Source organism: Schistocerca americana, chromosome 7 (assembly GCF_021461395.2).
Source record: "Schistocerca americana isolate TAMUIC-IGC-003095 chromosome 7, iqSchAmer2.1, whole genome shotgun sequence".
NCBI classification, from domain to species: Eukaryota; Metazoa; Arthropoda; class Insecta; order Orthoptera; family Acrididae; genus Schistocerca; species Schistocerca americana.
In genome coordinates this window covers 333,456,947-333,481,449 of record NC_060125.1, presented here as the reverse complement: position 1 = coordinate 333,481,449, position 24,503 = coordinate 333,456,947, and the positions used below count along the sequence as shown (strand labels likewise).

General features: G+C 43.2%; 1 protein-coding gene across 2 annotated transcripts; it reads left to right on the top strand.

The window, feature by feature from the left end:
• Positions 1-1,104: 1,104 nt before the first annotated feature.
• On the top strand, positions 1,105-24,408 carry LOC124622656 (glycine-rich cell wall structural protein 1.8-like). Of its 2 annotated transcripts, none has more exons than XR_006980669.1 (2): positions 1,105-1,249; positions 17,469-17,576. XR_006980669.1 is itself a non-coding variant. In XM_047148448.1 (2 exons), exons 1-2 carry the CDS (start codon positions 1,148-1,150, stop codon positions 23,679-23,681), a joined length of 384 nt encoding a protein of 127 aa, XP_047004404.1. In that variant the 5' UTR covers positions 1,105-1,147; the 3' UTR covers positions 23,682-24,408. The 2 variants fall into 2 exon arrangements, 1 of the variants encoding a protein (XP_047004404.1); XM_047148448.1 differs by lacking the exon at positions 17,469-17,576 and adding an exon at positions 23,400-24,408.
• The last annotated feature ends 95 nt before the right edge of the window (positions 24,409-24,503 follow it).

Here is a 24,503-nt window from a genome sequence, read left to right as displayed (position 1 = left end):
CCAATTGAAGACGTCTGGTCAATGGTGGCCGAGCAACTGGCTCGTCACAATACGCTAGTCACTACTCTTGATGAACGGTGGCATCGTGTTGAGGCTGCATGGGAAGGTGTAACTGTACACACCATCGAAGCTCTGTTTGACTCAATGCCCAGGCGTATCAAGGCCGTTATTACGGCCAGAGGCGGTTGTTCTGGGTACTGATTTCTCAGGATCTATGCACCCAAAGTGCGTGAAAATGTAATCACATGTCTGTTCTAGTATAATATACGTGTCCAATGAATACCCGTTTCTCATCTGCATTTCTTCTTGGTGTAGCACTTTTAATGGGCAGTAGTGCAGATGTAGATGTTTAAAAGCGCGTGGATATGTTCACATGGCAAAATATTGAACGTGCTGATGAAGGTAGAACGAAGCAGCTAATATCCCACTTTTCATTTTTTTAATAAGCAGGAATATATTAGCCTTTTTGTGCTCCTGAGGGAGCATTTCTAGCAGGTTCAGAATTACCTGTATTTCCTTTATTTGGAACTTTCGTTATTTTCACTACTTTTGTCTTCATCCAGTAACAGTGTTATAGATTAAAGTGTCGATGAGCACAAGGTACCATAATTTGACGGAGAATAGTCTGAGTTAAGGAACCGCTTAATTCCATTGTAAGCGTCACACTATTTGTAGATTCATGTTACGCGAATGGTCAGTCGAGCCTAAAACCGCATTGTTTTGCTGCGCTGGCGGTACAGGCTCTTGCGATTGACAGTAGTGATCCGCATTCCCCCCTTCATTTCGGCAGAGGGTGAGGCGACAAAAATAGCGGTGTTCTCACGGCGGCTCTCTCTTCCGCCAGCGCCAGCCACGCACATGTCGCGCCGTGTCGCCGTGGAGGTGAGCGGCCGAGCGGTCCGCCCCAGGGAGCGGCGCGGCGCCGGGTTTTTGCAGCGCGCTGCGCCCAGCCGCCCGCCCCACGGGCCACGGCTTTCCTCCTCGGGTCTTTCCGGTCCCACGGCGCGCTGGAAAGCCTCCAGCAGAGGAAGCGGCGCCGCTGGAGAGGAACGCGCCGCTATAAAGCGCGGCGGCGCCCGGCCACCGGCAGCGGCGACAGCTTGCGCTCGACGGTACGACGCCACAAGACCCAGCGAGACACACGGAGATGGCGGCTGCTACGGCAACCAGAGTCGCTGCTGCGACAGCGGCACTTGTGCTGCTGCTGAGCTGTGCAGCAGCTGCGCAGGAGCTGGTCGAGGACATGCAGGTGCGTCTGTGCATACGGCCACCCTACACTCACCAATACATCCACTGACCGTCAGAACGCTTACCAGCCTTGCCCATTTTTCACGTATACACTCTCTCTCCTAAGGGCCGACTGCACCAACATCGATTATTGCAACATAACTCAGGGTCACGTGATCGCGGTTATATCTTAATAGCGATTGTGTTCTCTGCACCAACGTTAAATGTCGGTTATGAAAACGCGTCCAGCTATCCACAGATTTTACCACTGTTAACTTCTCGTATTACACAGGAAAGCGTCCATTATACAAGCAAGATCATCACAATCGGTGTCTGTGGTGCTTGTCTCTAACCTGTTTGTTCCCCTTGTGGACTTTTCAAGTAGTTATCCTAACGTAGGTAATCTTATTGCGCTATGAAGTGTAAGAAGAGGAACTCAAATTTCTGAAAATTTAAGACCGATTTCCTTTCACAGCTAGTCAGCAATAATGCGAGAAATTTAAAATGCAAAGAAATGGACAGGTTAAAAAATGTCGTGTGACTAGGGCCGTCCGCTCTGTGCAAGTCTTTCGATTTGACGCCACTTCGGCGACTTGCGCGTCGATGCGGATAAAATGATGACGATTAGGACAGCACAACACGCAGTCCCTGAGCGGAGAAAATCTCCGACCTCGCCGGGAATCGAACCCGAGCCATTAGAACTGACATTCTGTTGTGCTGACCACTTTCTTTCTAATTTTTTTTTTAAATCTCATTTTGTTCTCTTTCGTTCCTTGTGTCTGCTAGGGGCGGACGTCGTAAGACATCCGTTTAAGTTCGTTGTTGATCGATTGACTCATTTTTTTTTATTATGGAGGGCTGCTAACCTTCTGACCGAACACGCTGAGCTACCGTGCCGCCGCCACTCAGCTACCGGGGGCGGACAATTGACAGGTGCAATGGTAGGGAGAAACTGGAAGCTTGATGAACTAAGGCAACCCATTTTAATTCCACTCCACGCTGCCGAGCAAACATTTCTTTAATTCCAGTCGATGGTAAAAAAAAAAAGGTCACCTGTCTATCGGTTGCAGTCTATAATGACCATTTCCAGAAATAATTAAAATAGGTGAAGCCTTATGCAGGGTGGCAAACGATATTTCTCTCACCTTATGATAGGCAGCCCAGCATAAGCAGCTAGGGAGGATGATGTAAGCTGGGCTATTTATCTTAAGGTGAGTGAAATATTTTACAAGCCTATTTTTTTTTGCTAACTCCGTGTTACCTTAATATTTAGCCAACGTATCAGAATCAAAAGTAATAAACAAAGTTAGTCTAGTATTGTCTAACACATACAACGATGTAGTGCAAACTATGAAACAATGCTGGTGGTATCTTATTATGGAAGTTACTTCCCTTAACAGCAAATTGGTGGTGTCACAACGGCGCACTGATTTGTTTGTCTTTGATTTGTTTTAGGGAAGGTGGTTTTTGACAGCTCTAATATGCCTAATAGGATTTATCTACATCAGCTGCTATATAAACTCTACTGAAATGCGCTAGAGGTTTTCCCTACATGAACCATATCCAGGCACTGTCGAGTGACAGAAGATGGCCCAAATAGCCATACTAGTATAGCACAGACCAATAACGTTTATAAAGCAGCCAGTGGTGTACATAAACATGTATTTCATTATGAGAAAATTTACGTTTTGTCCATTTACAGGATAATACGAAGGATAGATTATTCACTTCCATTTCTGATAGCAATCACATCAATAACCAACCTCGGAATCTAGTCGAACTGAGCTTGATTGACAGATATGGATATATCATTCCATGCTGCTTCGGTATCATTCCAGGGAACATCATTTGTAGTGCATGGGAAGTGATGGTGAGCCACTCTCTCGGCAAACCGTGACGACATCAAATCAGTGGGCGTGGTCGAGAGAGCTGCAGAACGGGCTGGCAAGTACAGTGCCCATACTCCCTGTTTACCTATGTCAGGGCACCACACCACAGACATCACATTGTCTGCACGTATCTCGCTGGATTATGTCATGGGCACGTCGAAGTTATAGCACAGAGTCGGCTTCACCACGTCATAAATATCAAGGTTGTGGTCCAAATTACCAGCTATGTAGACCATAGGTGATCGGGTTGTATACACAGTAGCATACCACATTGTCATGACAGGTATTGGACCGGTGTGGAAATAACTAAAGCAATCTGGCAACATTCGCTCTCCTCACAGTATCCACACACTGGTATATACTTCGTGATGCTGCAGAAAGAAATGGTACCCTTCTGAAAAGATGAAAGGCTGCTACTTCTACGTTCATTATTGTCAATAGGTGCAACACTATCGACTGCCGTGTCGAGGGAAGCTGCAACAACACACACTGGGCTGAGAATCAGCAGCACTCTAGATGTAACCGCATTGCCCATATGGATTGTTTCCTAGCTGCAATCAAATCCATTCTATTTTGGCAGATGAGAAGTGGTTGTACGATCCTACATGGTCGCACCAACAATATCTTGGTCTCCTCGGGTGTTAACCACATGGGCGTTTGAGAACCATCGTGAAATTATGGCCTTCAATGTTTGCATGATTGTCATTGATTCTAGACTGTGAATAAACCATCGTGGAATGCTACATAGTAATCTGTCTGCCTCCATGTCGGAGTAGTCAGCTTAGATGGCTGCGATATAATGTTCGATTCCCAGTACTACCAACGATTTTTGCTTGGCGGGTGGAATGATATGGGGTGCACTCACCCTCATGATGCAAATTGAGGAGCTGCTTCACCGAATAGTAACGGCTCCATGGTCTAGGAAGTCTAAGAAAACGGCCACGAGAAGTCTAAAACACAGCCACATGGCCGTCCATGCCGCATATGCATGATTCTGCAAGGTAGTTGATGACATAGGAGCGAGTAGACACCCCTTGGGCCTTCAAGGACTGGACAGGAGTTCTTCAAACCTGTCTCATATGCCACAATCCTATATATAAGGGTCAAATATTATGATCACTATTCACTATCCACTGGTAGGTCGAATGCTACCTAGTGGTGTTGCACAGCATCAAGTGTCGTTTCGTGCATAGATAAGTGGAAGAGTGTAGACTCGGTCAACAGCATGAGTGGCAAACAGGCAAAATCCATTGACATAAGTGACTATCACCAGCACAAGTTGCTACGACCCAATGTCTGCAAGTGAGCATCTCGGAATTGACTCGTGTCGTACTGTAGTGAACATCTACGGAAAGTGGATGAAGGATTGTGGAAGTATGAGGAGGAGCCAAGGTGGTGGACATCCACGCTGTTCACAGGACATAAAGTTTGGAAGCTTTTTCGGCCCACAAAGTGGAATAGACATCGATCTTTGGCAGATATAAAACACAAGTGCTTCGTAGCACACTATTTAGCACACCTTATAGAACTTGCGGATCTGCGGAGACCTACCCACGATGAACCAGCGACGTCGTCATCTACAACTGCGGTGATATGAGGTCATCAGCAATGGACCGTGGATTGATGGAAATATGTCTCGTTGTCAGATGAATCAAATTTCGAGTTGTACCAGATCTATGGTCATGTCCAAATGCACTGTCAGTCAGGCGAACACTCTTCGGAACATGCGGTTCACCATGGATTCATGCTGATGATGGCAATGTGATGGTATGGAGAACATTCAGCATGGCGTCCTTGGCATCTGTAAAAATTGTTGACCACCCACAATCTTCATGCTTGATGTCTTCTCCAAAGACAGAGGAGGAATACTGTCCACACCACAAGACCACAGTTGCGATATAATGTTTTGAGGAGCCTGATAGTTAACTCCTGAAGTCTTGTCTATCAACTTCGCCTAATCTCACCCCAACGAAACAACACCTGAGAGCCGGCCGCGGTGGCCGTGCGGTTCTAGGCGCTCCAGTCCGGAACCACGCGACTGTTACGGTCGCAGGTTCGAATCCGGCCTCGGGCATGGATGTGTGTGGTGTTCTTAGGTCAGTTAGGTTTAAGTAGTTGTAAGTTCAAGGTGACTGATGACCTCAGATGTTAAGTCCCATAGTGCTCAGAGCCATTTGAACACCTGCGACAATAGTGGGGCCAGCCCCATGACCACGAACGGCGAGCCCGCAACTTACAGGAGTTAAAGGATCTGTGCGTAAACATCTGGTGTGAGATGCAACGAATGTCTTGTCGAATCCACGCAGAATCTATACTGTATTGCCTTACAACTGTAGACCAACGCCCTATTAGTCACAGACCATAGAATTTTGTCGCCATGTAGTCGGTGGACTAATAGACGTGGAGCTCCCGGGGTCAATGCCAGATAGATCTTTCCTCCATCCAATCCCTCCAGGACGGCTCCAGATCCACAGAGAACCATCCACCTTACCCAGGAGTAAAAAGTGGCCCGTCACCATTCCACTCCTAGTGCTGCAGCGAAAAAGTGTAGCACTATGTTATTAGCCAATAGCCTGACCACATTCTTGTGCTTCAGATTTTACTTTTACGATAGGGTTTTGGCTTATAAGAGAACAATGTAGCTGACGATGCTGTTACCTACCTTGCGTGGTTGCACTCAATGCTAATTACTGTGACATCCGAGCATGACAAGCAGATGTTTGTTGAATGCCACCTTTGTGGGTGGTAATTTCTACGGCCAGCAGCTGAAATTTAAGGAAGAGTTGTAGTCTTGTCGAAATTGGACTCATCCACTAACAGGCAGAAACAGGCCGTTTTTAAATTCCGTCGCAGTTACGGCGAAAACATTCTGGAGGTATCATCTGGTGTCCTTCATAGAGCATTCAGAAGCGGCGACGGAGAGAAGACGAGCAGAGCAGTTGTGACTAGGAAGGGTCATTCTCGGAGACGCTGTCGCACAGTGGCAGTAGCTCCTGCCGGTCACGGTGTGGTTCCAGCAGCAGCGGTGTTAATGACGGCTGGCTTTCACAGTGCGCCGCGCCCCGTAATTACGGATTACCTCCCGAGGAGGCCACAGCACGAATGGCAGCGCCGCGACGCCTAAATGGCCGACGGGCGGCGCCTTATTTACTGGCAAACAGCGCCGTAGCCGCTGCCGCAACATCCGCTGCTCTCATCTGGCCAGAGCGCCGCGGCGCACCGTAATTACTTTGGCGTACCGTTTCCCGCCCCCCGCGGCAGCCTGGCCCTTCGCTCTCCAGGCGTGCTGAGGCTCCACGCTGAGCAAAAGAGACGAGACGGGACGGGACGAGATGGCCGAGACCGCCACCGAGAATAGGAGGGCTGGAAGGAGGCGAGAGGAAGGGAGGGTGGGAGAGAAGGTCTGCTCCCGTAATGGTCGGCCTCCTCCTCTCCTGCAGAGCAGTGCGGAGCAACAGCTTCTAATGGGCACGACGTCGCCCTCGCCATGGCGCACCATTTCACTATGTTTCTTGCTTTCCTTAGTTCTCGCAATATGCTCACAGCCGTGTCTACCAGCCGACAAGTTTGTCCTTACGTTCTGACCTACCTGAGAGGTCAATTTTTTGTTTTAAACCTCCGATCTGTCATGACATTACAACTACAGGGAACATCCGCTGATGCCTTGTGCATAAGTGTTGCGCAGTGTCTCTATTACACCCATCTATCACATCACATTGCACTTTTCAATTCTGAGCTCACAGTGAGTGCTTAAATATGCCTCCAAAAAATAGTCTCACGCAAGTGCGAAGTGTCTGCTGAGAAGTTTCGCCTGATTTCAAGCAACCCACGTAACGTAGCTGTCTTGTGTCTCGTTCTTCTTGCAATGAAGACGCTCCTGCAGGATTTTCATCTCTTCGATCACATGAACTGCTGGCCATAAGTACAGCATTCTGGCGCAGACAATGAGCTATAGACCAGTGTAGAGACTGGAAGAAAGCACAAGTGGCTGTCTTCTACGATGTGGGCATTTGAAAGTTGGCACAACACTACGGCAAATGTCTAAGCAGGAGCGGTGACTGCATAAGGAAGTAGCTGGAAGGCGTAGCTAACTGTAGCAAATAAAATATTTTTGATTTTCGCTGTGGTTTTCATTTCGTGACCGATCGGACCTTACTTCCAAACAGGCCTCATGTGACGAGGATATTGGAAAGTTGGTACCACACTAAGACAAATGTCAAAGTTGGAGTGGGGACTTTGTTGAGAAGTAGCTGGGAGGTGTATCTAAATGTTTCAAATAAAACGTATGTTATTTACACTGTGGTTTTCTTTTAATGACCAATGGCAGATTGAAAAGCGTAATTCCTGTTACAAAAGTATGTGTTGCTTTCGTCGTCTGCACCCATATGAATCTAGTTTCTGTAGTCAATTCCCCGTGCCCCGGTACAATTTTAAACTAATACACTTCCTACCGCCAGCAAACTGACGATTCCTTCATGTGTCATGATGTGTCCTGGACAACAAGTCCTTCCTTTTAGCCAATTTGGGCGACAAATTCCTTTCTCCTCAATAAGATCTAGTATTTCCTGATGATTTCGAAAAGAAAACCGTCTATACAGCTTAGCAACATTTAGTAATAACTTCCATCGTCAAATCAAAATGTAGATCTTGTAAAACAACGTTCACTGTCAGTCAGTAAAATCTTTTTCTCAATGGGCGTCAGCTGTTGACAGTTAACATAACACCTAAATACAGGTTCCGTTCACTAAGACTGAGCGGTGTCTGGATCTGATGACAGAAGTTTGTAAAACAACGTTATAAATAAAGTTACGCATTCAGCGAACTAGACGGCTCTGTTTACAATAAATCGAGAATGACGGCACAACACAGTATGTTGCTATCAATGGGGAGACGTCTACAGACGTTAAAGCAACCTCTGGCGTGCCACAGGGGAGTGTTATCGGACCATTGCCTTTCATATGGCTAGGAGCACTATGGGACACAACACCTTAGGTCATAAGTCCCCTAGAACTTAGAACTACTTAAACCTAACTAACCTAAGGACATCACACACACCCATGCCCGAGGCAGGATTCGAACTTGCGACCGTAGCAGTCCCGCGGTTCCGGACTGCAGCGCCAGAATCGCACGGCCACCGCGGCCGGCCATTAATTTTCACAATATACATAAATGACCTAGTAGATAGTGTCGGAAGCTCCATGCGGCTTTTCGCGGATGATGCTGTAGTATACAGTGAAGTTGCAGCATTAGAAAATTGTAGCGAAAAGCAGGAAGATGTGCAGCGGATAGGCACTTGGTGCAGGGAGTGGCAACTGACCCTTAACATAGACAAATGTAATTTATTGCGAATACATAGAAAGAAGGATTCTTTACTGTATGATTATATGACAGCGGAACAAACACTGGTAGCAGTTACTTCTGTAAAATATCTGGGAGTATGCGTGCGGAACGATTTGAAGTGGAATGATCATATAAAATTAATTGTTGGTAAGGCGGGTGCCTGGTTGAGATTCATTGGAAGAGTCCTTAGGAAATGTAGTCCATCAACAAAGGAGGTGGCTTACAAAACACTCGTTCGACCTATACTTGAGTATTGCTCATCAGTTTGGCATCCGTACCAGATCGGGTTGACGGAGGAGATAGAGAAGATCCAAAGAAGAGCGGCGCGTTTCGTCACAGGGTTATTTGGTAACCGTGATAGCGTTACGGAGATATTTAGCAAACTCAAGTGGCAGACTCTGCAAGAGAGGCACTCTGCATCGCGGTGTAGCTTGCTCGCCAGGTTTGGTGTCGAGAGGGTGCGTTTCTGGATGAGGTATCGAATATATTGCTTCCCCCTACTTATACCTCCCGAGGAGATCACAAATGTAAAATTAGAGAGATTCGAGCGCGTACGGAGGCTTTCAGACAGTCGTTCTTCCCGCGAACCATACGCGACTGGAACAGAATAGGGAGGTAATGACCGTGGCACGTAAAGTGCCCTCCGCCACACACCGTTGGGTGGCTTGCGTAGTATGAATGTAGATGTAGATGTAGAACCTCTCCAACAAATTTACTTCCTTTATTAATTAACTTAAAAAAATGGTTCAAATGGCTCTGAGCACTATGGGACTTAACATCTATGGTCATCAGTCCCCTAGAACTTAGAACTACTTAAACCTAACTAACCTAAGGACAGCACACAACACCCAGCCATCACGAGGCAGAGAAAATCCCTGACCCCGCCGGGAATCGAACCCGGGAACCCGGGCGTGGGAAGCGAGAACGCTACCGCACGACCACGAGATGCGGGCTATTAATTAACTCCTCATTTGTTATTTCATCTGGCCATACAATTTGCAACATTTATCTGTAGCGTCACATTTCAAAAACTTCTGTTCTCATTTTGTCTTAACTGCTCATCGTCCACTTTTCACTGTTACACAGGGCTATGCTTCATACAACCACACGCTACACGGTGGTCTGTACGTATAACACTTCTAGCTATTCCCTTTGCTATTCTATTCAGAAATGGAACATGCAAAGAACGATTATCTATACGTGTTCGTACGGGCCTTGATTTCCTTTATCTCGCCTTCGCCGTTCCTACGCGAGATGTTCGTAATTGGTAGTAAAATCGTCCTGTAAACTGTCGCAAATTTCGTTTCTCCAAACCTCCTCAGAAGTGTTTCGCAAAAAGAACTTCTTCTTCCGTCCAGTCTCTCGGGAATACTCTTGCGTTGGTCGAACCTACCCGTGGCTAATTACTCTAGGGACTGCTTAGATGTATTCCTCTCATCTGACCTGGTGACAAGCCCAAACACTAGAGCAACACTCAAGTGTCGGTCGCACAGGTGTTCAGAAAACGACGTCCTTTACAGATGGGCTACACATTTCTAGAGTTCTCCCTGTAATTCGAAGTCGACCATCCACGTTCCCTCAAACGATTTCACACGATCGTTTCATTTCATATCGCTTTGCAGCGTTACCCCCAGACAGTTAATCATGGTTACTGTCCAGTAGCTTACCTTCATTTTTCTCATAATTTCGATCATGTTGCACCATTTTCCACTATAGAACGCTTTTCCAGGTCGACATATGCTTTGAACGTATTTTGATGTTTCTCTATTCTTGCGTTATCAACCGCAACATCAGAACCGCCTCTCTGGCGGATTTTCTTTTCCTAAAGCCAAACTGATCGTCATCTGTGATTTATAAAGAGGCAAAATAACGATTCGTTGAATCATACCACGCGCCTCCAGTCAGCAACAGTCCATGTTGTCTGACGCACTGAAAAATGTGCAACTATACAGGGTGTTACGTCATAAGTGCTGACATTTGTATTGTTGAGTGAGGACAGTGTTCTGAACAACATAGCAGGGATTTTCTCTGCCTCGTGATGACTGGGTGTTGTGTGATGTCCTTAGGTTAGTTAGGTTTAAGTAGTTCTAAGTTCTAGGGGACTGATGGCCACAGCTGTTAGTCCCATAGTGCTCAGAGCCATTTGAACCATTTGAACAACCTTGCATCATTATTTACTTCATTTTCAGAGTGATCATTATAGCTATTAGCCGTAGTATGTTATTAGGTTGGTTAAGTACCTCCAAGTACATGGGGCAAGAGAAAGCCATTAATGCTTATTTTACGTACCCTGAGCAGAAGGTCAGGTGTACACGTGTGCAAATTCGAAAACAAAATGTTTCGTCTACAGCGACAAGATTAGTCCACTTAGTGCAGCTACCACCGTGCAAAAAACATTAGGTAGTAAATTATGTGACACTTTCGCAGGGATACTTTTAGAGGCAGAGAGAAAACAACTAACATATTTTAGTGCATACATGTTAAGAGACAAATGACTACAATGTCAGCTCTTATACCCCTAACACCTGTATGTCCCGCAGTTTCCAAAAGCTATATCAGAGAAACTCGACTCCAAATGTCAGTTGCATGTACTTCGTAACATTCGTTTGGAAACTGGGTTAGATCCACCTCCATTATCTGACAGCAGCAAATCCTGTGTAGTTAGAAACGGATTGTTACCGACAATGCGCGGCCACCATTTCCATTCGCTGTCAGTTAACACCTTTTTACAATGGCTATCCGTACAATGTGTAGCATGGCTGCGAGGGATAACCATTTTGTTGATGCCTGGGACAGTTGATTTAGGTTGTGATCACGGGAGCGTTCGCAAGCGATGGCTCCTTTCGGTGCTGCTATTACGTCTGCATGTCGAACCATCTTATTGTGTTGATTCCATACTACCGCCTGGCACAGATACATCACATCGGTATTGACTAGTTACATGACCGCTTGGTTTCTAAACCTTCTTCGTCGCTCTAAAGCGACCGGTGAGCTCCATCATGGGGCAGATTAATATTACGTCCCTTAAGCATGTAACTCTGCACAGTATACTCCGACCTTAGCTGCTACGGAACTGTTCATTCAATACATTTAATTTCAGAATAAATTTTCTTCAGCAAAACGTAGTTGCTATCATATATGTTTTCCTTCCTGCTAAAACATTAATTTCACTGAGTCTGCCTCTACGTTTCCTCTGCCTTCCAACTTCATAAAAATATATTAAAAAACCGTAACGCATTCTATAGAAATGTTTCCAACGACACTGAAAAATAAAATATTGCAAAAAATTACCACAATCAGGAATACTGTTCCCGATAAAGTGCATAACTGGACATACAACGCTCCCATTTATTTATTTTGCTTATGTATATTGCTTATATTCGTGAAGCTAAAGAAGTAGAAAGGCATGGTTTCAATTTTACTAAAAAAAGGTAGTGAAATAAGTGAAAGAAATAAACAGACCTCTCATAAAACCTCAAGTGATACGTATATGTATAACATATTCCCCTATTTGAATATATATTAGACTTCATTGTTCTTACTGCCATTACTTTTCGTCACCTGGCTGTTGCTTCCATTATCATCTTAATTTTCTTTTTTTTAAATCCAAGCCTGCCGCGGTGGCCGAGCGGTTCTAGGCGCTTCAGTCCGGAACCACTCGCCTACTACGGTCGCAGGTTCGAATCCTGCCTCGGGAATGGATGTGTGTGATGTCCTTAAGTTAGTTAAGTTTAACTAGTTCTAAGTTTAGGGGACTGATGACCTCAGATGTTAAGTCCCATAGTGCTTAGAGCTCATTTTTTAATCCAATATTGAAGATAACAAATGTTGCAGAAGTTAGACAAACGAAGAAACCTTAGCATCAGCAGACTGGTAAAGAGCAAGACATATATCCCCAAGGAAAAAGTACGTCTAATATTAAATATTGACAAAGAACTGAGAATGCAATTTCTGATACATTGAACAAAATTCAAGAAAAGTAAACAGTGATTTATCGACAACAAATATCAAAAAACGAAATCCTATCGGGTAAGGTGTTATCATTACAGAGAAGTGGTAAATGAAATTCTACCGACAAGACAAAGAATTAAATTTCGCCCGAACAAGCCATGAAGGTCCAACAGGTCGTAGGGCCACCGTGTCATGCTGAGACCCCAGGCGTCACTGGATACGTATGTGGAGGAGCATGTGGTCAGCACACCGCTCTACCAGCCGTATGTCAGTTTACGAGACCACAGCCGCTATTTCTCAATGAAGTAGCTCCTCAGTTTGCCTCACAAGAGCTAAGTGCAGCCCATTTGCCAACAGCACTCGGCAGACCGGATGCTCACCCATCCAAGTGCTAGCCCAGCGCGTAACTTCGGTGATCTGACAAGAACCGTGTTACCTCTGCGGCGAGGCCGACCATCAAGACTGATGACATAATTATCATAGACTCTCGAAAGGTTATTTAGAAAAATGATCATGCACACATATATCGTTATTGGCATTCGGAATTAGAGGTGACAGTAGTAGTATTAGCACTATACAGAGAACACAGTGCATTACGCAGCGCTTCCGAAAATACCAAGGGTTTAGATGAACTAACTGAGACATTGAGAACTACCAAAAGTATTGTTTTTCATGGACTCGAGAAATTAAATAATGTGATTCCCAACGGCCAGGGACAAAAATTTGTAGTCGTTATCACTTTGAAATACCACAGTATTACAGAAAAGAGTGTTCACAGTAATGGTGAAAAGTGAATTGCATAATAAACATAACATGAAAGTGAGCATTTTGAGACCTGTAAAAGACTAACAGAGTTCGTGGGAACCACAGTAGTTTGGATTATGTGACCCTAGAAATTTGAAATGCATTATAGAGCGTTGACATTTTGACACCTAACTGTTACTGTGGGCGTGCGATAAATCCCATTTAATGAGTAACACAACAGCCATAAAATGCCTTATTGGAATTTTGTCTTCTTTTATGTAGCTGAATTGTCGTTGACAAGTAGAAATGACGACAACATTCTTTTTAAGGATACATGTAGGTAATTTCACTGCATAAATCGAGTCCCGAACCGTCCTGATAGGAAATTAGGTATAGAAAGGATTTGGCTTTAAATGGCGAGGTGTAATTGAAAGGAAATCGAGCAAAAAAGGCACAATGAACAGAGGCGCTGCCCAGTCATGCTTGACTTCTAGCTCACGCCTTGCTGGATCGTACTTCCTGCTCCCTAACACTCTAACTGTCGATGTTTCCACATCCAAGCAGTCGACACGTACAACGACGTTCTTCACTGTATCTCCCCTGCATCCTGGTAAAACCAATTCAACATATTTTCAGGTGGCAGCATTTTGTAGCTTTCATACTTAAAGTGACAGGCACAGTGAAGCAAAGAGTAAATGCTTGCAATTCAGAAAAGAGGAGAGTGAATTCACAGAGAAAGTACAAGTTTACATCGACAAGGTAGAGAAAGTAAATTGACCCAGCTCCTACTGACGGAACAACACCAGTACTCACCTATACTGATACAGGGAAACCGAGTAACTCCGGATAACAATTTCCGAACCGTTTTGAAACTCTCTCTCCCCAAGTTCGCTGGGCCATCTTGCTTGCTCCGTTACAAAACACTTGAAAATAAGTTTTAATAACAACGGTTCATAGTTAATAGTAATAATATGAAAATAAGTTTAAACGTCTGGTAATAGTATTATTCGATTATTTGACCGTTTTTGAAAGAGAAAACGAAAACCAAGTTTGTGCAGATTGCACGCACACAACTATACGTCATATTGCGGCGGTGCAGGGAAGTGAATGATTCATGTAGTAAATAATTTCTGTACTTATGTAAAACATGCAATGGTAAGCCACAGAATCCCTGGGGCGTAGCCCCCTCTAAAGACGACGGGAGGTGCCTACTGTGAGAAATGAACACTGTGAATAAATTATTAGAACTCAGTCATATATAGACCACAATCCAATGAGTAAAGAAGAAAACATTAAATGCATCGACCAATTAACAACATTCGTCGTCAATTAGCTAAGACATTTGATATACCGGGTGATCAAAAAGTCAGTATAAATTTGAAAACTGAATAAATCACGGAATAATGTAGATAGAGAGATAAAAATTGACACACGTGCTTGGAATGACATAGGGTTTTATTAGAACCGAAGAAAAGTATTGCTAGACGCGTGAAAGATGTCTTGCGCGCGTCGTTTGGTGATGATCGTGTGCTCAGCCGTCATTCTTGGCCTCCCAGGTCCCCAGACCTCAGTCCGTGCGATTGTTGGCTTTGGGGTTACCTGAAGCCGCAAGTCTAACGTGATCGACCGACACATCTATGGATGCTGAAAGACAACATCCGACGCCAATGCCTCACAATAACTCCGGACATGCTTTACAGTGTTGTTCACAACATTATTCCTCGACTACAGCTACAGTTGACGAATGATGGTGGACATATTGAGCATTTCCTGTAAAGAACAACATCTTTACTTTGTCTTACTTTGTTATGCTAATTCTTGGTATTCTGATCAGATAAAGCGCCATCTGTCGGACGTTTCTTGAACGGTGTATTTTTTTTGGTTGTAATGAAACCTCATGTCTTTCCAAGCATTTGTGTCAATTTGTACCTCTCTATCTACATTATTCCGTGATTTATTCAGTTTTCAAAATTATACTGACTTTTTGATCACCCGGTATACTGAAAGCGTATGGAAGCAGTCTAAACTGAAAGCTACTGACTATTGAATGAATGCTGCACCCGAGTCAATGACTGATAAATTTCTGGGTATTTACTATGATACTAGCATTATCTGAACAGTTCTAACGAGACTTGCCTGGTGAGGAAAAAACTTGAGAATCTCATTTCAAACTTGAACGACCACTGCCCTGTTCGAATACAGCCCAACAATGGACTCACGGAAGTCAGCTAATGACTCTACTACTTGGCTCTTCAAGCACTATTTTCTATTCTAGAGGGTAGGGTGTTGGGTCCATTGAAATGCAGCCCGTGGCGTTCATCTTTTTTAAATTCATCTTCTTTAACACCTGAAGAGGATACTAGGGAAAGTGGGGAGTCAATAATCACTGAAGTCCATGTTGAAGTGACATTTACTGGAGATGTTGATTCTTAGATAGCAGGAACGCCACTGCTAAACAGATGTAATAAATATAGCTGAACATATCTTTGATATCGAAAGCGCAGTATCGTTCGCAAATGAGCTGATATACGCAGTCCAGACGAAGAGGACGTCTGCAGTAATGTGATCAAACTCTTGGTTGCTGAGTTTCAAATCATTGTCGGTCGTCCTGGGTAACAAGCCATCATGCTCCAGGGTGTTGCTCCACATATATATCTGTCACTTCCCTGATGACTACACAGGCGTCCCTCATTTCATTTTTAACTTTTATTTGTAGCTGATGTTTAATGAAATGTGAAACGTGATAAAGAATATTAGGGCTCAATATCGCTTTCCCGTTTGTCAGTAAATGCTTAATGTGGAATAAATTAAAGTTATAGATTTTGATAGTGTGCAGAAACGCAGCATAAGACTCCTTGGTTATTTTTTGCACTTGAAACTTGACTTTTCTCACTCAAGCATTTTTGTTGAACGAAAATTGACCTATGCGTTTTGATATCATTTTTAAAGGCTACAAAGAAGGGTATACAACGTATCTTAAATATATACTATCCTCTCGTCTTCCCTACATCCACTTCATCGCTGTTCTCTTCCCTCTCCCAACCGACCCTTTTCTTTGTTCCTTTACCTTTGTGCGTTATAGCGACTTTTTCGTAACTTCTTTCTTTCCATTTCAAATGCACATGAAAAATAGTATGAAAGTTTATATAGCGTTTAATGCACACCCACTGGGAGGTACGCAACTTGTATTGTTAATTAACGAACTTCATGTAATTCAAGTAGGTTCATAACATCGTCCATGACGAACTACATACTGTAGTAGTCAGTATTTACCTTAAGGCTACTGTCACATAGAGTTCATAAGTCAACAACTTTGTATCTACTACGATATTAAACCCATGTACGTCGTGTGAAGAGCTACGCTGTTACGTCGATCTGTTAAAGAGCATGTAAAGTAATTTTCTCATTTCATCAAGGTGCTTTTTGCATTCGAATTCTGTTACTTGCTTTTGTAAATACGCTCGACTGGGAGATTGTTATGAGTTTGTATTGCCTTATACGTACACGCTGAACTTTGTCTATCGTTTTGTGATGTAACTCTGCTTAGTACTTTTCTCCCTTAATTCTTTTAAAATGCTTTTACATGTTGGAAGAATGTGATAGACAATTTATCAGTCTTGTCATTACTTCGTTAACTTTTTAAAATTTATTGAAATTTCGTTGCACAAATCTATAAGCAATTGGTTGACATATAAAAACACTAGCACCCGCTTGTGACAGGCTACAATTAAGACCACGTAGCACTAAGTCAGTTTGCACTTGACTGTGGTACACGCCAGATGACGTGGCAAAATGTACCCATATGTCAGTATTGTCAACACTATATTAACCTGAAGATTTTTTATTTCTAATATTTGGTTATGTATCCCCATATACCTTAGCAGATTCATTATGACATTAATGTACCCATTACCTATTTGTGGCAACTTGTATACACTTTTTGGTAGCCTTTGAAAATGATATAGTAATGGAAGGCATAAGGCAATTTTTACCCTGTAAGAGGTGTGGCTGAGAGAACAGAAGTTTCAAGTTAAATTAATGAGTCGAATTAGGATTACTCCAATTAATATGATTGTGGTATTGCCTTTCCTATTCAAATTAGCTGTCAGAATAACGCCGGGAAGTAGGATCGAGATAGATGCTTGCAAGGCCACATGGGCCGTCATCACTTTCGTTGAGATCCACTTGTTTGGGAAAGCCGGGTAGCAGGGGTGGGGATGGGAGAGGGCGAGGTACACCAATACAAGTAGTGGGAGGAGGAGTACCGACCAGGAGAGCGCGCTCATGGGTGGCGGTGTTGGTTTCCGGCGGCTGCAGATGGTGTCGTCGGGACAGCGGGAGCACTACGTGCACAAGGACGGCGGCGACCACGGCACCGTCGGATACCTGCGCACCAAAGACAGCCGCGGCGACGACGGCTACAAGAAGTTCGACAGCTTCCACAAGAAGGACGGCGACTCGTACGGCTACGAGCACCACACATCGTACGGCAAGGCGGGCGGCGGGGAGTCGGGCGGCTCGCACGGCGACAGCGGCTCCTACAGCCAGGTATTCCCCTCACCATCCACCCAAAACCCACGGCAGGAGCTGGCGTTTTCTGGCGCTGTGGCCGTCGGTGTAACTGAAAGACATCAAGCATAAAAGTAGCTTTGTGGGTATACCACTGCGGACCTTACAGCGAAATTGCTGTTCACAACATCAGCTCAGCAAACGAAATATTAGTCAGCATTTTAATGTCGTACTGGCCGTTTTCGAACAGCGTATATTCTCTAGAGAAAGCTATAGGGGAAGAAGAGTAATACAAAAAATGTGCAAAACTAAAAAGAGAAGGAGTGGATGACCGGATAATATACATCATGTAAAAGATCCGAGAGGGAAATGTAAGAACGGAGGACCAGGGACCAGTTCCTCCAATTAGAAACGATTTAAGACCCTACCGTCCAGTTCAGTCTGTGCATGGAAGAAGCAATGATGGAAACAAATGAAACAGTCACAGTGAGATTAAAATTCAGTGTGGAAGGATATCAGTGTAATGCTATCCTCACTAAAACTCAGGAAAAACTGCAGGACCAAATGGTTCAAATGGCTCTGAGCACTATGGGACTTAACATCTATGGTCATCAGTCCCCTAGAACTTAGAACTACTTAAACCTAACTAACCTAAGGACATCACACAACACCCAGTCATCACGAGGCAGAGAAAATCCCTGACCCCGCCGGGAATCGAACCCGGGAACCCGGGCGTGGGAAGCGAGAACGCTACCGCACGTCCACGAGCTGCGGACACTGCAGGACCTTTGAAATGGAATGAACGGTCTAAGAGCACACTCTACGGATCTGTAGTAAACTGAAGGAAGATGGAAGTGTTGAGGAGTAGTGGAATCGAAATTAGCAATAAAATTAATATCGAAATCGAGGACTATGAAGTGGACGAAAGAATGAGTTCTACTACGTTGGAAGCAAAATAACACATGACAGACAAAGCAAGGAGAAAAAAGTAAATGCTATCACAAGACGCCTATAAGCATCAAACGTCAGCCTTTCCTTGCTGAGCTTTGCTGAGCTTGCACCTCTGGTGCTGACTGCTGTACGGTAGTGAATGGTAGTGCGTCATTGGCTGTGGAGAAAATTGAAACGGAAGGAATCGAAGCGTTTCAGATATGGTGCTATAGGAGGTTGTTGAAAATAATGTCAACTGATTAGATAATGAATTAGAATGTTATACACTGAATCGGCAAAGAGAGTAACGCGTGGAAAATAACGAAAACTAGAAGGGACAGGGTGGTAGTAACGCGTTAATACTTCAAGAAATGACTTCCGTGTTGCCTGAGAAAGCTGAAGGGGATAAAACTATAGAAAAGACAGAGATCTGAGTAAATGAAACAAATAATTGCGTATGTTGGGTGCAAGTTCTACTCTGACATGTCGCGCTTATTTCAGGAGCGAAATTCGTGGCGGGCTGTAGCTAACTAATCAGGAGAATTATAAAGGAATATTGTATAACTTGTATCAGGCGGTCACGTGACCCTTCACAGGTCACTATCTGATGACACTAAGGTAGTTTGTATGTTCCAGTTAGGACTATGGAATAAGCGTAGTTAAGATGAGTCCAAGTGTTCATTTTGTTCTGAGCAGTCCTGGAACTGTCTTGCCATCGATATATCCCCACTTCTTACTTTTATTTTTGTATTTTGTACCGTCTTCACCTTACTATTTATTTATGTCAATTTCTTATAGTTCTTCTTGCACCTCTCCAATCAGTTTGATTGCCCTTCAATGTTTCTAAATGTTGTACAACTTTCCTTTTCAGTTTTCTAGAACAGCTTCTACTGTGTGCCTCTGTCAGCGATAAGTCGAACTGGATCACAAAACTGAGCGTGAAGATCAAAGAATTTCCAATTTTTCTCGAGAACCTTATTTACTTATTTACGAGTTCGTATTTTAAAGACGGAAACTGTTAGTGTGTTCACAAAAGGGTGAAAGCTTCGAAGTTGTCCTAAGCTATCGAAGGAAGTTTTCAAGTATAATACGGAAAACACATGGCTCTATTGCCGAAAACAATTAATGATATCTCTGAAGCAACAAGGAAATCCATACACAGAACGTGGTGGCTAGGCTTAATACAAACACGTGATAAGAATTACACGTCAATCAAAGGGTACTGCTGACAATAGAAAACCCGGGTTGATCAGAAGAAAGATGGTTTATTGAGGTTGCAATGCAGCTGGAATTAAAAAAGCTACATAACTCAAAAAAGGAAACCCAATGGCAAATCAGCAATGTGGCGAATGGCGCAGAATACAAAGTCGGCACTGAAGCGCTGAGCTGTATCATACGACATGGAATGTGTAAAGAAAGTCTTGTTCCGGTACAGTGGAAATATGTGCCAGCGTGAATCGGAAATGACGGAGCAGGAGTTCTCTAACGAACAGATACGTGAGTCTTTGTAGTTAGGCCACTACGAAGCCTTAATATTGTAGTGAGAGAAACTGGAGGCGAGTTTAGTAAATTCCAGAAATTGACCATTTCATGGGATGTTTCTAAGTAATGCGTTATCTACTAAATTCTCTTTTCAACATCTCCTCCAGAAATGCATATTAGGAATTGTGTAACGTTTTTACAAGAATTGTAGTTGATACAGTGAAGCCCTTTATAAACTCTTTATCACTAATAACACATTCAGTATATTCCTAGTGTGTGGTGGATTAGTATTGTATAGGAATCTCTCTCATCCTTTGTAAGTATATACTGAATTTAAAGTTTCCTACGATATCAGTTTTCATGTACACGCTAAAAAGTATTGACGAGCTTAAAACGCTACCCATACTCAAGTAGGGACAGAAACACAACCTGCGGTTAACGAAGTAGTGATTCTTTCCCGAGACAACATAAGTCGTCAAAACCATTATCTAGTGCACTTTAATGTGGAAATACCTGCCTAGATTTCTGGCGCATGGAGAAGTTTTCATCACCTCGCTGGCTGAGATGAATATCAGGAATACCTCTGTAAGCGTTTTGACGAACAGAATGTGAACTCAAATCCAGGGCTTCATCCTTAATCTCTTACCAATTACGTATCATATCATGACATTTGTCCATTTTGGTTATTATTCATCAATCAAATGTCAGTGCCAGGCTCCCAAGTTGTTTTGATCGTCCTCTGAAGCTGTACACTACCTTCGGGCAGATTGTTCTGTCTCCTGCAGTTCCACCTCTTCCCTTCTCTGATTTCTATTTTTTGTACAGTAGCCAGTCTCTGTCGGATAGCTGAAAATAACATTGTAGCTTAAGGAAATCGGGATTGACACAACGGAATGCTCATTACGACGACGAGCAAGAACCGATAAACACCGACAATCAAAGCCAGAATCATTGCAAACAGTAGCTTCCACAATTAGAGTTCCAGATTCGAAGATTTAGTCCATGAAGAGAAGCTATAGCTGCATTTGCCAATCGTCACACTGAAACCTCAACATCAAGATACCAGCTGCAGATGCAGCCACCAGAACGTGCTGCAGTTGACCAACAGTGATAACACGGAGCGTGATCCGCAGCGACTCTTGCGGTCACGGTCGTATATACCGGAAATGATTGCTAAATCGGTGCTATCGCTGACACTTTTGGTCAGTTTTCATACGGATGTAGTGGTGGGATGTAAGACCACTTGTAGCACAAACTCAGCGACACAATCTCCAATTACGTATCACATTTGTATGACACATCTCACACGTCATCAATGTGCTGCAGGAAGACGTTGCAAAAATATTTCCAGTAGGAGTTTGCCAAAAGAACAATCTGTGATGCCTCATATTTACATTTTGCTCAGTTATGAGACTTGCATATTTGCTTCGCATGAATATAGAAAGATTCTGTTCAGTCAGAAAATATAAAACGTACGAAACAGAATCAGTATGACTAGAATTCATAATTCGAAATATTCTGTTGAAGTCATTAACAATTGACCGAAAAATCTGCCATTATTTACACTAGAATTTATATTATTCTTTTCACAATAACCCACATACACATTCTACAGTAACTGCAATTAGTTGTGATTTATCTAGTATACCTTACAATATTTTATCCAAAAACTGAGAATTATCTGTTTCATTTGTTACTGGGATAACAGCAATCAACGTGATGTACACTAAGTGCTACAACAAATGCTGTACAGATTTATATGTAATGTTATCATAAATATTTTTCATTGTTTGTTTTCAACGAAGAGGCATCTGATTTATGTTGAGCGCAGTGCAGTTGTTTTGTAAATAATTGTTGGTATCGACACCTGCTTATAGACAGGTACTCTTAATCAATATGATACGTCCAATTAAAATATATATTATCTTCCATAACTCTTGTTGGGATCTGTATGAGGCACTATGTGGATCTTTACAGTTTTTAGATTTCGTAGATGAGTCTGATGCTACTGGGGTTTCGTTTCTTAGTTACATACAAAGTGATTCTCTCTCTGTTGGGTTTTTCTGCTTATTGCCGTGTTTGGTCGTAAGTCATGCCAGCGCAATATTACAGAGTCCAGAGTCAGATTGCATTATTTTTCATCCTAACATGTTGCTGACCTGTCAGATATCAAACCACAAATTTAATTACAACATTTTCTGTACCACGTTTAACTATCATATATATAGTTTGTTTGTTATATAGTGTGGTTTATTGATCCATCTGATCTGTCACACGCATATCTAAAAACGAAATCGTTTAACTTCAAACTCTATCATGACATTTATATGCCATCAATTAAACAGCTGAATAAATTATCCAAGAATAATACATACACCTGAATACACCTACAGTTTTAGGGATGGAAATGAATCACAGCAAAATATCTACCAGATCACTCTCGAAAGCTAATTCCTTTCTAACATTATATTCTACTGCATGTATTAACTTATCTCAAACAAACTAATGGTGATACAAATATTCCCTCGCCAATATTTTCAACGTTATTTTTAGGTCCCTTTCAGTGCATTTCCACTATCAAATATAAAATTTTCGATTCGTTCCTGGAGCTTACACGAAGCTTGCTGTGGCCTTTGTGTACATACATCTTCAATATGATGCTTTTGTATATAGACTAGACTCTTACCTAAGTTAATCGTGGCTGTTTCATTACTATCATTTATATACATTATTGGACTGTCTCTTCCCATTTGCCTTGTTTTTTGTGGGATGAAACTTCTCATTCATTTAACTTCAGGTCTTATTTTAGTATTATTTTAACAGGAAGAGACTACGAAGTTAATTGGAAAAATTTAAGCGCCGAGTTGCTCACAGGAAACTGCGACAGAAATGTTAACAACACATGCCCAAACACACTTTTTAAATTTTATTTTACGTTGTCAGAGGTTGAGTTATTGATGACATCGTTGCATTGATAATCAGTGTGAAGAGATCCTTTATCAATATATTATCGACAATTACAAAACGTTTAGAGTTGTTTTTTTTCTCGACATTTGCAAAACTTTACCATTCTTTTTAGGTGTTCTACAAAGGAATATTTCAGGCCGGTGTATACTTGATGACGTTGAAGATAAATTAAATGAACAGGCAATTTTAAACTGATGATTGTCAATAGCACAAGCCGTGTGAATATTAAGTTGAAACGCGTGGAGTTTTCGGACTTAACCTCACAGTTTCTCTGTCTCGGACAGTTCTTGCAAGTACAGATTTACAGTTGCTTCTATAACGAGGCGACAGCGCTCTTAGCCAGTGCATGCATGCTCACAGGGTGACCACCACGGTGCCGGATCGGAGCACTACCTGCGCGCCATCGACGGCGGCGATTCGTACGACCACGGCGGCGAGCACTACGAGTCCCTCGGCGGCGACTACGGCGGCGGCCACTCGGCCCACTACAGCAGCGGCGGCGGCAGCGAGGGTCACTACGGCGGCGCCGGTCACTACGAGTCCGGCGGCGACGGCGACGGTGGCCACCACTACAGCGAGCACTACTACTCCAGCGGTGACGACGGCGGTCACTACACAGGCGGAGAAGGCGGCCACTACTGAGCGTCGCTAGCGATCCGCGACACCTCGCGCCACCTACCGCCATCTACCGGCGCCACGCAGTACTACTCCACGCCGAGTGTTTCTCTAAATAACCTCGTGGGGCAGTGGACTTTCCTGTAACTTATACAGCAGCCAACTTACTAGGAAAGCACTTTTAAAATATGGTTCCAACGAGAATCGACGGCTATTGTCACAGCATGCTAGTTGTGAAGCAGTAAAACACTCTAAGCTCTTAGAGACGCTGTTCACCAAGTTAACTAACAAATTCGGACTTGTTCAGCTGCGGAAATTTTTAAAGCTAACTACACGCGCTACTACAGAACCAGAATGTGGGATTCGATCTCAGCTTAAGAAAACAACACAAAATCCACCACATCTTCCTCTCTATTCGGACAATTAAGCTCCATATTAAATTTATCACAAACATTCTATTCTCCTCCTTTTGGAAGTCTAGTTTCAGAATGGGCTATTCTCTTCGTGGTCTACGGTCTCGTTCTGATATTTATGTAAGTGAATTTGCATAACACCAAAGCTTGGATCTCTTCCAAATCCCTCCCAATGCTGGCAGCTGACAACATTTTCTCGTTATTTATCTTTTGCTCTAGTCCCTGATTTACACAAACTCAACGAATTAATGCGTTTCATCGAAAATGTTACACCAGAGTGGCCCCACAAATCTAGCTTCACTTCTTGCAGTACTGAAGTAACTTTCAAATTTAGTTGACGTTTCTGGAGTAGTATTTAAGTACGGTCTCTTAACAATAATGTTGTTTGTTATTAAATTGTTATCTGTTACTAATAAACTTTAAAAATAAGATCATG

Excerpts from the sequence above, each read along its gene's own strand:
- LOC124622656 (XM_047148448.1), top strand. The coding sequence starts at position 1,148 with ATGGCGGCTGCTACGGCAACCAGAGTCGCTGCTGCGACAGCGGCACTT. Across the intron at positions 1,250-23,399 it reads AGCTGGTCGAGGACATGCAG|GGTGACCACCACGGTGCCGG; the intron begins GTGCGTCTGTGC and ends GCATGCTCACAG.